This window comes from Gracilinanus agilis, chromosome 1 (genome assembly GCF_016433145.1).
Source record: "Gracilinanus agilis isolate LMUSP501 chromosome 1, AgileGrace, whole genome shotgun sequence".
In the NCBI taxonomy this organism is placed as follows: domain Eukaryota; kingdom Metazoa; phylum Chordata; class Mammalia; order Didelphimorphia; family Didelphidae; genus Gracilinanus; species Gracilinanus agilis.
Genome location: NC_058130.1, coordinates 86,568,254 through 86,580,498, shown reverse-complemented (window position 1 = coordinate 86,580,498; position 12,245 = coordinate 86,568,254). Strand labels below are relative to the sequence as shown.

Genomic DNA, 12,245 nt, shown 5'->3' with positions numbered 1-12,245 from the left:
ATATATATATATATATATATATATATATATATATATATATATATACACGTTAAGGAAAATGGATGTGTTTGTGTGTATAAAATGGCTTTGGAGAGTGGGAGGATAGCCATGGAGGTTTCCATTCTAGAAAGGGTAAAGGAAGTTCTTAGGTCTTCTCTGATCCAGCTGGGAAGGCTGTGATGCTGTACAAGAGAGTCTCACCTTTCCCATGTCTGTATTTATCTAGAGTGATGGCTCCTGTAGATAGAAAAGGCAAAATTAGAGGAAGGGCCATTTTGGTCAGATGTCGACATGGTAGTCCCAGAACCCCTGTGAAGCAGAGTCTCTGCTCCAGCTTAAATTCCCTTTCCCAATAGCACCTGCCCAGTATTGAGCAGCAAATTTATGCTGTGTGTCTCTCTTGCTAACTCAAGGACCATCTCCTCTTTCCCCATTACCAATAACAGCCTCCTGCCTTTGGACAGTGGAGGTGACATGGTGTAGGGAAAGAAAATTGGATTTGATGTTACAGGACATGGCCTGGGTTTGATCATCCAACGTGCATGAAGTGAGCATTTATTGACGCTTGTCATAAGCAGAGCTAGCTTTTTTGCAACTTTTGTTAGTCATTTCACTTCTCTATAAAACAAGGGGGCAGAGATGCGCTCTGGAGGTCCCTTCTAGCTCTAAACTTGTTTCAGTGTTTTAATAGCACTTTGTTTTTCCACCTGTTCAATGCACTTGTCATGTCATATTGCCTGTCGTAGTTATCATTTTCACCCCACTGCCCCACTGCCTTTGACAAGTCTGTAAGCCCAGCAAGGGTAGACTGCCCTGGCTAAACTTGCCCAGCACAGTGTTTTGCTTGTAGTAGGTATTTGTTGAATGAGTAAACAAATGACTGATGGTCTACCTGCCCAGTGAGTATGAAGCGAAGTGCCCTCCTGCTGCTGAAGTGAGAGAAGTGGTGAAGAGCCACCTTAAGGAAAAGGACATCTTGGATAACTCTTTGCCCAGCAATATCATCATTGGCCCCTTCTACATCAACGTGGAAAATACAAAGCAAAACCTTTCCAAGAAACGCAAAGCCCTGGCTACCTCCATGTTGGACATTCTGGCAAAAACCCTACACCAGGAAGTGGAAAGTGTGAGTTGAAAGTCGGCCCCCTCCCTCCCTTTCTCTACTTCCTTCACTTTATTTCTCCTACTGTCATAGCCCTGTTATAGGAGATGGATGGATGTCTTTCTCTTTATTGGGGGCTACTGGTCCAAGGCCTGTTTAGATTGAGATTCGTAGATTTGGAAGGGACAACTCTGAAACTATGACAGGATGATCTCTTACTTTTAGTCCTTTAGCCCAATCCATACCCCAACAAGATGTTCTGTCTACAGTGTACCCAGTGGTCCTCCAACCTTTGCTTGACAACTTCTAATGAGGGGCAACCCTTACCTCCTAAGGCAGACAATTTCACTTTGGGGTAGTTCTAAGTGTTAGAAAAATTTTGTTTATGTGGACTCTAAATCTATCTTTCTGAGATTTGTACCTATTGCGTCTAACTATCCCCATTAAGACCAAACAGCCCAAGTTAAATTCTTCTTTCACATTATAGTATTTCGTGCCCTTGAAGATAGCTGTTCTGTACCCACTAAATCTCCTTTCCTTTAAGCTTAGTATCTTCAGTTCCCCTACCTCACCCGTCATTCCTCTTCTCAAGGAACCCTTTCCAGGATCAACTGGATAATAATAAATAAGCTCCTTTGTTGGGCACTGAAAGAGGTTCACTAGCTTACCCTATCCTACTCTTCGAGCTTTATTATAAATTACTCCCTCCCTTAAATTCTACTCTCTGACCAAACTGGTTTTCTTGCTATTTCTCACTCATGATATTCCCATTTGCTGTCTCTTTGCCTTTGCACTAGCTATTCCTTATGCCTGGAACATGCTCTTTCCTCAGCTCTTCCTCTTGGGATCTCTGGTCTCCTTCAAGACCTTGATCTAGTGTCCTGTTGCCCTCAGGTTATCTGTCTCTGTTTGGTATGTGTTCTGTCATCTCCCCGATCAGAATGTAAGCTTCTTGAGGGCATTTGTCTTCAGATCCCCATCACCTGGCACAATGCTTAGCACAAAATAGCCAATTATTAACTGTTTGTTGATTCATAGACAGCACCTGGTCTTATCCTCATCCTGGGAGCATTATTCTATATAGTCTCTAGCTTGTCAATGTCTTTTGTTAAACGTGGTTCTTCAGATATGTTCTGACCAGAATGGAATGTTACCTCCTTGTTCTGGATATCAATGCAGTTTAGAATCGCCTTAGCTCTGGTGCCTGCTGGGCTCTCAAGGGGTTTTTGCGGACTTTGGCGGGCTTTCCTGATTCAGCTTAGGTATTTAGCTAGATAAAATTTTCTGTTCCTTTCCTACATTTCCATTTTCCCCTCTATATCTCCATTTTTATTAAAAACTTAATTGTTAAGAGCTACTAACAGACTCCTGATTTGAGAGTTAATTTTATAAAAGGCAACCACACTCTTTTTTAAAATTAATATTACATTTAATAATCTTTCATTTTACAACTGCCACATTGTATTCCTGACTCATTTATTTTTTATAATTTTTTTCTTTTCTTTTTATTTTTAAACCCTTGTACTTTGGTATATTATCTCATAGGTGGAAGAGTGGTAAGGGTGGGCAATGGGGGTCAAGTGACTTGCCCAGGGTCACACATCTGGGAAGTGGCTGAGGCCGGGTTTGAACCTAGGACCTCCCGTCTCTAGGCCTGACTCTCACTCCACTGAGCTACCCATCTGCCCCTGACTCATTTTTTTAAAACCTTACGTTCCATTTAAAAATCAATACTAGGTATTGGTTCCAAGACAGAAGAGTAAGAAGGGCTAGGCTATGGGGTTTAAGTGACTTGCCAAGGGTCACACAGGAAGTGTCTGAGGCTAGATTTGATCCCAGAACCTTCCATCTCCAGGTGCTCTTTCTATTGAACCACTTAGCTGCATTTTTGACTCATATTGAACTTTTACAGTATTCTCCAAGATAAACTAATCAATAAGCAAATATTTACTAAATACCTATACCTGACACTAACAGGTTTTGAGGATACAAAAAGAACTTTTAGTCCATCTTTTGAGGAGATAACTTATAGATATATAAGTAGGTATGAAATAAATATGTAGACAATACATAGTAACTTTTTTTTTTAAACCCCTACCTTCCATCTTGGAGTCAATACCACAGTATTGGCTCCAAAGGCAGAAAAGTGGTAAGGGTAGGCAATGGGGGTCAAATGACTTGCCCAGGGTCACACAGCTGGGAAGTATCTGAGGCCAGATTTGAACCTAGGACCTCCCATCTCTAAGCCTGGCTCTCAATCTACTGAGCTACCCAGCTACCCCCCGTAGTAACTTTTTTTGAGGGGGGGATCTAATAGATTATCATGAAAGACTTCTGTGCAAAGATCCAAGATGGGAGATGAAGTAACATGTGTTAGAAACTACACCAAAGAGTATGATAAAAGTTGGAAAAGGTAGATTGGGGCCAGGACATGGTGGCCTTTAAAAACCTAACACAGGCATTTGTATTTGATCATAGAGGCAATAAAGAATCAATGGAGTTTATTTGGTAGGGTCAGACCTGGACTTAAAGAAAACCACTTGAGTAGCTGCATGGATGATGGGATGTGGGATGGGATGGGATGCAGGGACAGACTTGAGGAAAGGAAATGATTTAAGAGTCTATGTCAGTAGTCCAGGCAAGAGGTGATGAGAGGTAGAAGAGGCAAGTGAGGAGAGAGAAAGACAGGAGAGATGGAGAAAATAGAAATGATAAGATTTGGCAACTCAATTATATTTGTGGGGTGAGAGGAAGCAATCAATCAAGGATAATGCTGAGGTTATGATACCCTTGATAGAAAGAGGGAAGGTTGGATTTGGAGGCTTTAAGGGAAAGGAAAATGAGTTCCATTTTGGATATGTTGAATTTGAGATACTTATGGGATATCCAGTTTGAAATATCCAATAGGCAGTTAGAGATGTCTGACTAAAGCTCAGGAGAGAGACTAGAGCTGATTATATAGATCTGGGAATCATCTGGATAGGAATGTCAGATCCAAAGGAGCTAGTGGGTCCACCAAATGAGAAAGGACGGAAGAATGGTTAGACCTAGAGAAAGAAGATCTCCAAAGGGGAAGATGATCAACAGGCATTAAATGTTATATAGGCATCAAGAAGGCTGACTGAGAAAAAGTCATCTACTTGTCAATTAAGATGCCAGTGGTAACTTTGGAGAGAGCAGTTTCATTTTAGAGATTATATTAGAAGCCAGATTGCAGAGAGTTGAGAAGGGAGAGAAGTGAAGACAATGAATGTAGACAATTTTTTTCTAGAAGTTTGACCGTGAAAGGGAGGAGAGATATGAGAATAGCTTGAGGGATATATATATATATATATATATATATATATATAGTGAAGTGTTTTGTTTAGTTTATTTTTAAAGGATAGGAGAGGCTAGGGTGTGTTTGTAGGGAGCAGCTGAAAGAGCTAGTACATGGGGAAAAATGAAAAATATCAGAGATAGGAAGGTAGCTAGGTGACACAGTATTAGCATACTAGACCTGGAGGCAGGAAGACCTGAGTCAAATCCAGCCTCAGACACTTACTCATTGGGTGACCAGGGGCAAATCACTTGAGCTCTGTCTTAGTTTCCTTATTTTTAATATGAGGGTAATAATAGTATCTAGCTCCCAGGGGCTTAAGCAACTTCACCTAGCTGAAGTTAGTGGCTGAGCCAGGATTAGAAATTCTAACTACAGGCAGGATTTCATTTTCAGTGGTTCAGACTATTGGGCATTCACTCATTCATGTAATTCCCTGACAAACATTTTTGCATCTACCACATTGTAGTACCCAGTAGCATTGGATTAGAGGGATGGATGAAGTCTATGGAAGGCTATGTTTAAAGCTCCCAGAAAGGAAAGGCCACATATAAATCTCTTCTTAAATTTTTTTTTTAAATCTTTACCTTCTGTCTTAAAATTAATACTGTGTATTGCTTCCAAGGTAGAAGAGTGGTAAGGGCTAGGCAATGGGGATTAAGTGACTTGCCCAGGGCCTCCTGTTTCTAGGCCTGGCTCTCTATCCACTGAACCATCATCTAGCTGCCCCCAGATCATATTAATTTGCAGTTACTCAATTCTCAGAGTTGATTAGAGAGCAAAGAAGGGAGGTTGGTGGTCAAAAGTTGTGACCATGGAGTGGAACAGACAGTTTCAAAGCCCTAAGCCCCCATAGGATTGAAGTGGCTTCTCCTTTTTAGTTCAGAAGGGGTCCAGTGCCTCACAGATTGGGAATAAGTCCCCTGGAGAGAGTGGCAGAGGCGGTAGAGGAGGGCCCTCTCCTGGGGACCCGCATCTGGACATGGTAGTCTCGGGTACATTTGGGAGTGAGGAGCTGGCGATCTGACGCCTTCTCTCTCCTGCAGATCTGTGATGAGTTCCGGTACATCAGCCGGAAGATCTATGAAAAGCCCAACAGCATCGAGGAGTTGTCTGAACTCCGGGAGTGGATGAAGACCATCCCTGAAACCCTGGTGGGGCTGGAGGTACTGACACAGGTCGTGAGCCAACAGGAACATCACACATGGTGATGTCGTGGGTCTAATTCAGAGGACGAAGATGGCCGAGGCTCGACCCCAAGGCTCCTTCCTAGGGACCCAGCACACTCTCTTGTGCTGCCTTCCATGTTACACCCCAATGTGCAGATCTCTGATTTGGGCACAGCTGCTGCAGGTGGAGGGCCATCCTTTTGTTCCAGGCTCCCTCTGGTGGCCTCACTCAACCACATAGGAAGAGTTTGGCCCTGGGCTGCTACCCCCATTCTTGCCTTTTAGGATGCCAGTGACTACTCCTATTGAACCACAGAATGTTATATAGTCTTTACATCACAGAATATAGAATTTTAGACCCATAGACTCTCAGGACTCCCTCATTTTATTTATTTATCTTCAGAGAAAGGAAGGGATTGCAAATTGAGGTTCAGAGAAGCGTCAGAGAAAAATACTAATTATGCACTTTGCATTTTAGCATCCATCTGCTGGAAACAGTCTTATTTAATCTAAAATTAATTTGTATTCAAGCCATTTATAGCATGGAGAGAGAGCTGTCCAAATTAGCACAGTCCCTCTAGCCTCTAATATGACTCTCTGCTTCAAGCCAATTTAGATAACACTTAAAGGAATCTTGAGCAAGGGAAAGATATCTTAAAATACAGCTTGGCTTTATTTCGAAAACTAAGCAACCATATCTCTCCATCTTTCCTCCTGGACAGTGCACTCTTCCTCCAGACAAATCAGAGGGTCTTTCCATAGATCTGTATAGAGAATTCAAATTGAACAGTAGGTGGTTTGGGTCCTTCTCTGAATAGAAGAGGGTAGTTCCTATAGAATGGACCCTAGTGTGAGCCCTAAAGGGAATTGCCATTAGATGGATTAAATGGGTCAATCTCTTGTTATTTATAGGAGGGTTGGGGAAAGGCAATATTCCTATCTAGATAAATGTTAAGTTTCTGGTTATCATTCCTTAATTCATCCACTTAGTGAAAGTCCCTTTTTCCTTTTGTCCTGATTTAATTAATCCACCTTTCTAAAGGGTTTTGCCTAGTTATCTGGGAAGAGATTTAGAGAAAAATATTATTTCTTAATATTCTAGAGGAGCTAAAAAGTGATTTTAAGTATTCTTCCACAGAAGGACAGGGGCCTGTTGAAAGTTCCACTGAGTGTTAATTGAAGGCCCAGGCCTCCAGTTTCCCAGATCCAGGGCTCTTTCTATCTTACCACATTACCTGAGCCTTACTTGTGACATTCATTCCCCTTTATGGCAGAGTTGTGTATGTATTTTGAAAGAGCTCTGAGGGGCTGGAGCCTTGTTAATCTTGGGTCTGACCCTCACTTGCTGTGTTACAGACTTCTTTTCCATTTCTATAAAATAAGAACAGAAATCCTCATGTGACTATTATTCCTCATGTCACCCTACAGTTGCATTCTTTCTCAAAATACCCTTCTGGCATCAGGCTTGTTTATTTATTCTGAGAAACACTGACCCTACTGCCAGCTTTTAGGTCAGAAAGCCAACAAGCTCTTCTACCTGCCCCTTGTAAATACTCCCAGCCTGTCCTTTCCCCTTGGGACAATCCTTCTACATCTCTGATTTTGGACAGTTTCCAGGCTGAGGACAAGGGAAGAACCCTCTTTGGGGAGCCTCTGTCCACCCCTCTTTGCCTATCCCTTAAGTTTGGGTGTTTCTTAGAAGTGGGGACTTTGATTCTAAGAATGACTCAGGTCAATTGAACCTGTGTTCTTATCTCTCTCTGCAGGAAAGGATAGTGAAAGTCATGGATGATTATCAGGTCACAGATGATTTTTTTTACAATCTTACTAATGATGATTTCAATGACAAGTAAGTGAGCATTCAGAGCCCACCTCTACTCTCACCTTTCCTCCTTACTGGCCTTTTAGGGAAAAGGGTTCAATGTTACTCTCCACTGATGTAAGTTCTCAGGATTTAGAGTTGGAGGGTTTGTTGGATCCATTTTAGCCCATTTCACCTTCCTCTTCTAGATGAGAAAACTGAGACCCAAAGACATTAAATAATGACTTAGCCAAGGTCACATAGCTCATTATTGGCAAAACTGGGAATTTCAACTCTAAATCCAGGGCTCTTTCCACTGCCTCCCCCATCTTTTCCTTTGGTGTCCCAGGAATCTGAATTTCCATTTCACTCCACTTCCCCTTTCAGATGGGCAGCGAGTAACTGGCCCCATAAGATCCTTGGGCAGATTGACTTGATTCGGGAATTGCACCAGGAAGAAGAAGAGAAGTTCCATAAGATTCAACTTATGGATCAGAACAACTTTCTGGAAAAGCTGGATGGCCTTCAGGTGTTTCTCTGGGACTGCAGAAGCCCCATGCCCCATGCCATGCCATGTCCTATATAGGGACAGCTGCAGGCTCCAAACAAATGGCACCAATAGGTTTAGAATTACTTTGGACTAGAGAAGGGGTTCCTTACAGATGGGAATGGGGTATCCATGCACCTTGTGCACATACTGGCACATAGAAATATTCTCTTGCTTTCCATGATAGTATGAAGACATTTACCTCCTGTGCTCCCTGCAAGCTGTGGGGAGCTACAGTTTCTGGGAAGGGCACACCAACAGACCCTCAGTCCCAACCAGATGTGTGGATCACTCCCACTGCTGGACATGTCCACAGACACAAAGTTAGTGCCATTGCTTGTGGAGTTAAGATTTGAAAAAAGGTTTTAGGAAGGCCATCAGTCAACCAGAGGAGGGTTCCTCAGAATACCATGTCAGGATCATGGGGTTTAGCTTGGAGAAGACAAGATTTAAAGGGACATGAAAGTTGGATTCAAATACTTAAAATATTTTCGTATGGAAGATGGATTAACTTGTTCTGTTTGGGGTAAAACAAGGAGAAATGGGGGAAATTTGAAGAGAGGCAGATTCTAGGATAGATTTAAAGAAAAACTTCCTGACAGAGTTTTTCCAAAATGGAATGTGTTGGCCTGGGAAGAATTGAGTTTTTAGACAAAGGCAGGGCCCATTTGTTGGAGATGCTGTAGTAAGAATTCCTTTTTGGGGATGGAGTGGACTAGGTGGTCCCTTGCAACTTTGATGGCATTCTGTGACCTTCTGTGGCTCAATAAGCTCCATTTACCTTTTGTGTCTTTTTCTCCTTAGTTGATGGTGGCTGGATTTTCCATTCACACAGACATTGCACGTGCACATGAGGTAGCCAATGAAGTGAGGAGGGTCAAGAAGCAGCTCAAGGAATGCCAACAGTTGGCCATGCTCTATAATAATCGAGAGAGGATTTTTGGGATGCCAAACACAAATGTAGGTTCCTAGGTGACACAGCTGAGACTTGCCTTCCTATTCTGTCTTCCTATCTCTTTCTCTACCCTTTCCCTTCTATATTGTCCTCTTCCTCCATCTGACATATACTTGAGTAAGGGAGCTAAGAAGCTTAGTGGATAGAGAGCTAGGCCTGGAGACAGGAGGTCTTGGGTTCAAATGTGGCCTCAGACACTTCCTAGCTGTATGACCCTGGGCAGATCCCTTAACCCCCATTGCCTAGCCCTTACCACTCTTCTGCCTTGGAACTGGTTCTTAGTAATGATTCCAAGTCAGAAGTAAGAGTTTAAAAAAAAAGATGTACTTTACTAAATGCACATTCCCTTTGATTAAGGATGTAGGTATGGGCCCAAAATATTATCTTCTCTTGACTCTGATTTTTGAGACATCCTGCTCTCCCATTATTCATTATGGTTTATAAACCAACAGAATTTCAGTTTTTTCCTTTTTTTCCTCTTTTTTCTGTTTTTTTTTTTTAATTTATATTATTGTAGTCACTGTGGTTTCCTGGTTCTGCTTGCTTCAGTTTGCATCATTTTATATAAAATTTATCTTTGACCTCCTTAAGGTGTATTAAAAAAAATCTGGGAGCCATTCTACAAAGGCATACTCAAGAGCTATATAGATATAATCACAAACACTCTTTAACAGAATGCAGAATGATTTTATTAGTGGGATATTTCATGCTCAAGAGTAGGTTTGCCAATATCATAAAAATTACAGTGCTACCTAATTTGTAGATTCAATACTATATAATATGAAAATGTTATTGAAAAACTTAGAAATGGAAATAGTACTTTTGGAATCATGGTGACAGAGCTTGACCACATAGAAGAAATATGAGAAAGTACCTTCCCTTCATTCTTTGCAGAAGTGGGGAACTAGGGGAGTGAAACAGTCAGTCAATCACAGGCATTTGTTAAGGACCTGCTGTCAGGCAAGCTCTATGGTATGCACTATGCTAGAGAGGCAAAAACAAAAATGAAACCATTCAAGGCTTTCAGAGCCAAACAGAAGATTTTATATTTGATCGTGGAGGTGATAGGGAGCCACAGGAATTTGTGCGTGGTGGAGTAGGGGAAGGGAATAGTTCCCTCCAGCACAGGTGCCATAGGTTTGCCAACACAGTTCTAAGCTATTGACTTTTTTCTATCATTTTCTTTTCTATTTTTACTTCTAAGTCTCTTATTATTTTTTGTTCCTCTTTTGGAGCTCTTCTAGGAGTTCATTTTGGGCCCAACATCCTTTCACATTTGCTTTTGAGCTTCACACATTTCTGTTTTAGCATTGCTGTCCACATCTGGGCTTGAATTTTGATCTTTTGCTGAAATAGCTTTCCAGAGTCAGGTACTTACTTGGTCTTTTGCTCATTTTGGGGGACTTTTTTCATGATTTTGCCTATATATTGAAGTTAAGCTGTACCACTGGGGTGGAGGGAGTACTACCCTTGGGTTTCCCCAGATGCCACACACAGTGGATGTAGCTGGATTCTGCTCCTCAGCTGCCAGCTCTTCTTGGTGTTGCTGGATGTGCCTGTACCAGGTCACTCCTCAACCTCCTCAGCATGTGCTGGGCTGTTCCTCAAGCTGCTGGTTCCACTGCTCTTCCCTTTTACTCCAACAAGACAAGACGAGTCCTTCCTATTGTCCTTCTACATTTTCTTTGACTGAAACCCTGCTCCACTCTGTCTTTTGTTGGTTCTGCCATTCCAAAATTTGTTTTGAGGCTTTTTAGGGGGGTAGGTTTTTTGGAGATGGGTTTTGGTGAGCTTAAAATATTTCTTACTCCACCATCTTGGCTCCTGGAAGTGAAACCCACTAACAGTTGTTAAAATGGGGACTAGGACCCTAACAGTGTGCTGTTTTCTCTTCTGTAGTATGACAAACTTTTCAAGATGATCAAGGAGTTCCAGCCTTACTGGGACCTGTGGACCACAGCTTCCGACTGGTTACGTAGTTCAGAAAGCTGGATGAATGATCCTCTGTCTGCCATCGATGCCGAGCAGCTGGAAAAGATTGTGATTGAGTCCTTCAAGACGATTCACAAGTGTGTGAAGCAGTTCAGAGATGTTCCAGGTAACCCCATGGCTCTGAGAAAAAAACTTAGAACACACCTGGCCACTGTCTTCAGATATCTGAAGGGATATAGTGGGGAACAAGGAATAGACTCGTTTAGCTTGGCACCAGGGGTTAAAATCCTGACCTTAGAAGATCTTAGAGCTGAGACCTGAATTTGGATCCCAGCTCTGCCATTAATAACAATTATAGCTAACATTCTAGCAATGTGCCAGGCACTGTGCAAAGCACTTTACAAATATTTTCTCATTTAATCTTCACAATAGCCCTGGAAGGTAGGGGCTATTACTATTCCCACTGTATAAATGAAGAAACCAAGGCAAACAGAGGTTAAATAACAGATTTGCACAGGGTCATACAGCTAGTCAGTATCTGAGATCAGATTTGAACTTAGGTGCTTCCCTCCCACCCCCAACTAGACTGTGTGGGGGAGGTTGGTCCCTTTCATTGCTGAGGTCTCACGATCCTAGAATCCTGGGTTCTTAAAGCCCCTGTCCCTGCTTTCCCTTGGTCTGTTGATGATACCACTTCTTTCCCATTGACCCAGATCAGAAAAGTTGATGTCATCTTTAACTCTGTTGTCCATTAACTACTGCCCCACTACACAGGTACTTAGTTATCCAGGTGTGTTGATGCTTCCTGTTTCTCCTCTGTGCCATCCATTCTTTGCACAGTCACCATCATCATCTTCCTACTGCACAGGCCTCATCATTTCACTCTTTCACCTTTTGAGTGGCTCCCAAAGAGGTCCAGCAACAAACTGGAGATATCTTTTTTTTAATTCAAGGATATTTTATTTTCCCAATGATATGGATTAATAATTTTCAGCATATATTTTCCAAAATTATAAGTTCCAAACCATCTCCCTCCATTCCATCCCCCCATTTGGAGGTGGTAACCAATTTTATCTGGGCCCCCAAAATAAAACTGTAAATAAACTGATATGAAAGATAATCTGCTTTGATCTGCATCTGACCCCAACAGTTCTTTCTCTGGAGGTAGATAGCATTTCCCATCATAAATAAAGTGGAGATTTAACCGGCATTCAAGGCTTTCCATAACCTGGTGCATTTATTAAGGACTTACTATATGCCAAGAACAGAGTTAAGCACTAAGGGTCCACATAAAGGTAGAAAACACCTCCCTGCTCTCAGAAAGCTCCCTCTCTGGTGAGGGAGACCACATGGAAACAACTAGGTACATCTAAGATAGATCCAGGGTAGATGGAAGATCATCCTAGAGAGGAAGGCTCAA

At 42.1% G+C, this 12,245-nt stretch overlaps 1 protein-coding gene across 1 annotated transcript in view; it reads left to right on the top strand.

Annotated features, from left to right (window-relative positions):
* Positions 1-12,245, top strand: part of DNAH1 (dynein axonemal heavy chain 1) — a 139,761-nt gene that overhangs the window by 39,856 nt on the left and 87,660 nt on the right. The window contains exons 11-16 of the mRNA XM_044676631.1: positions 889-1,126; positions 5,468-5,587; positions 7,357-7,439; positions 7,779-7,920; positions 8,743-8,898; positions 10,793-10,991. Of these exons, the coding sequence (XP_044532566.1) occupies positions 889-1,126; positions 5,468-5,587; positions 7,357-7,439; positions 7,779-7,920; positions 8,743-8,898; positions 10,793-10,991 (938 nt within the window). The remainder of the gene's footprint in view (positions 1-888; positions 1,127-5,467; positions 5,588-7,356; positions 7,440-7,778; positions 7,921-8,742; positions 8,899-10,792; positions 10,992-12,245) is intronic.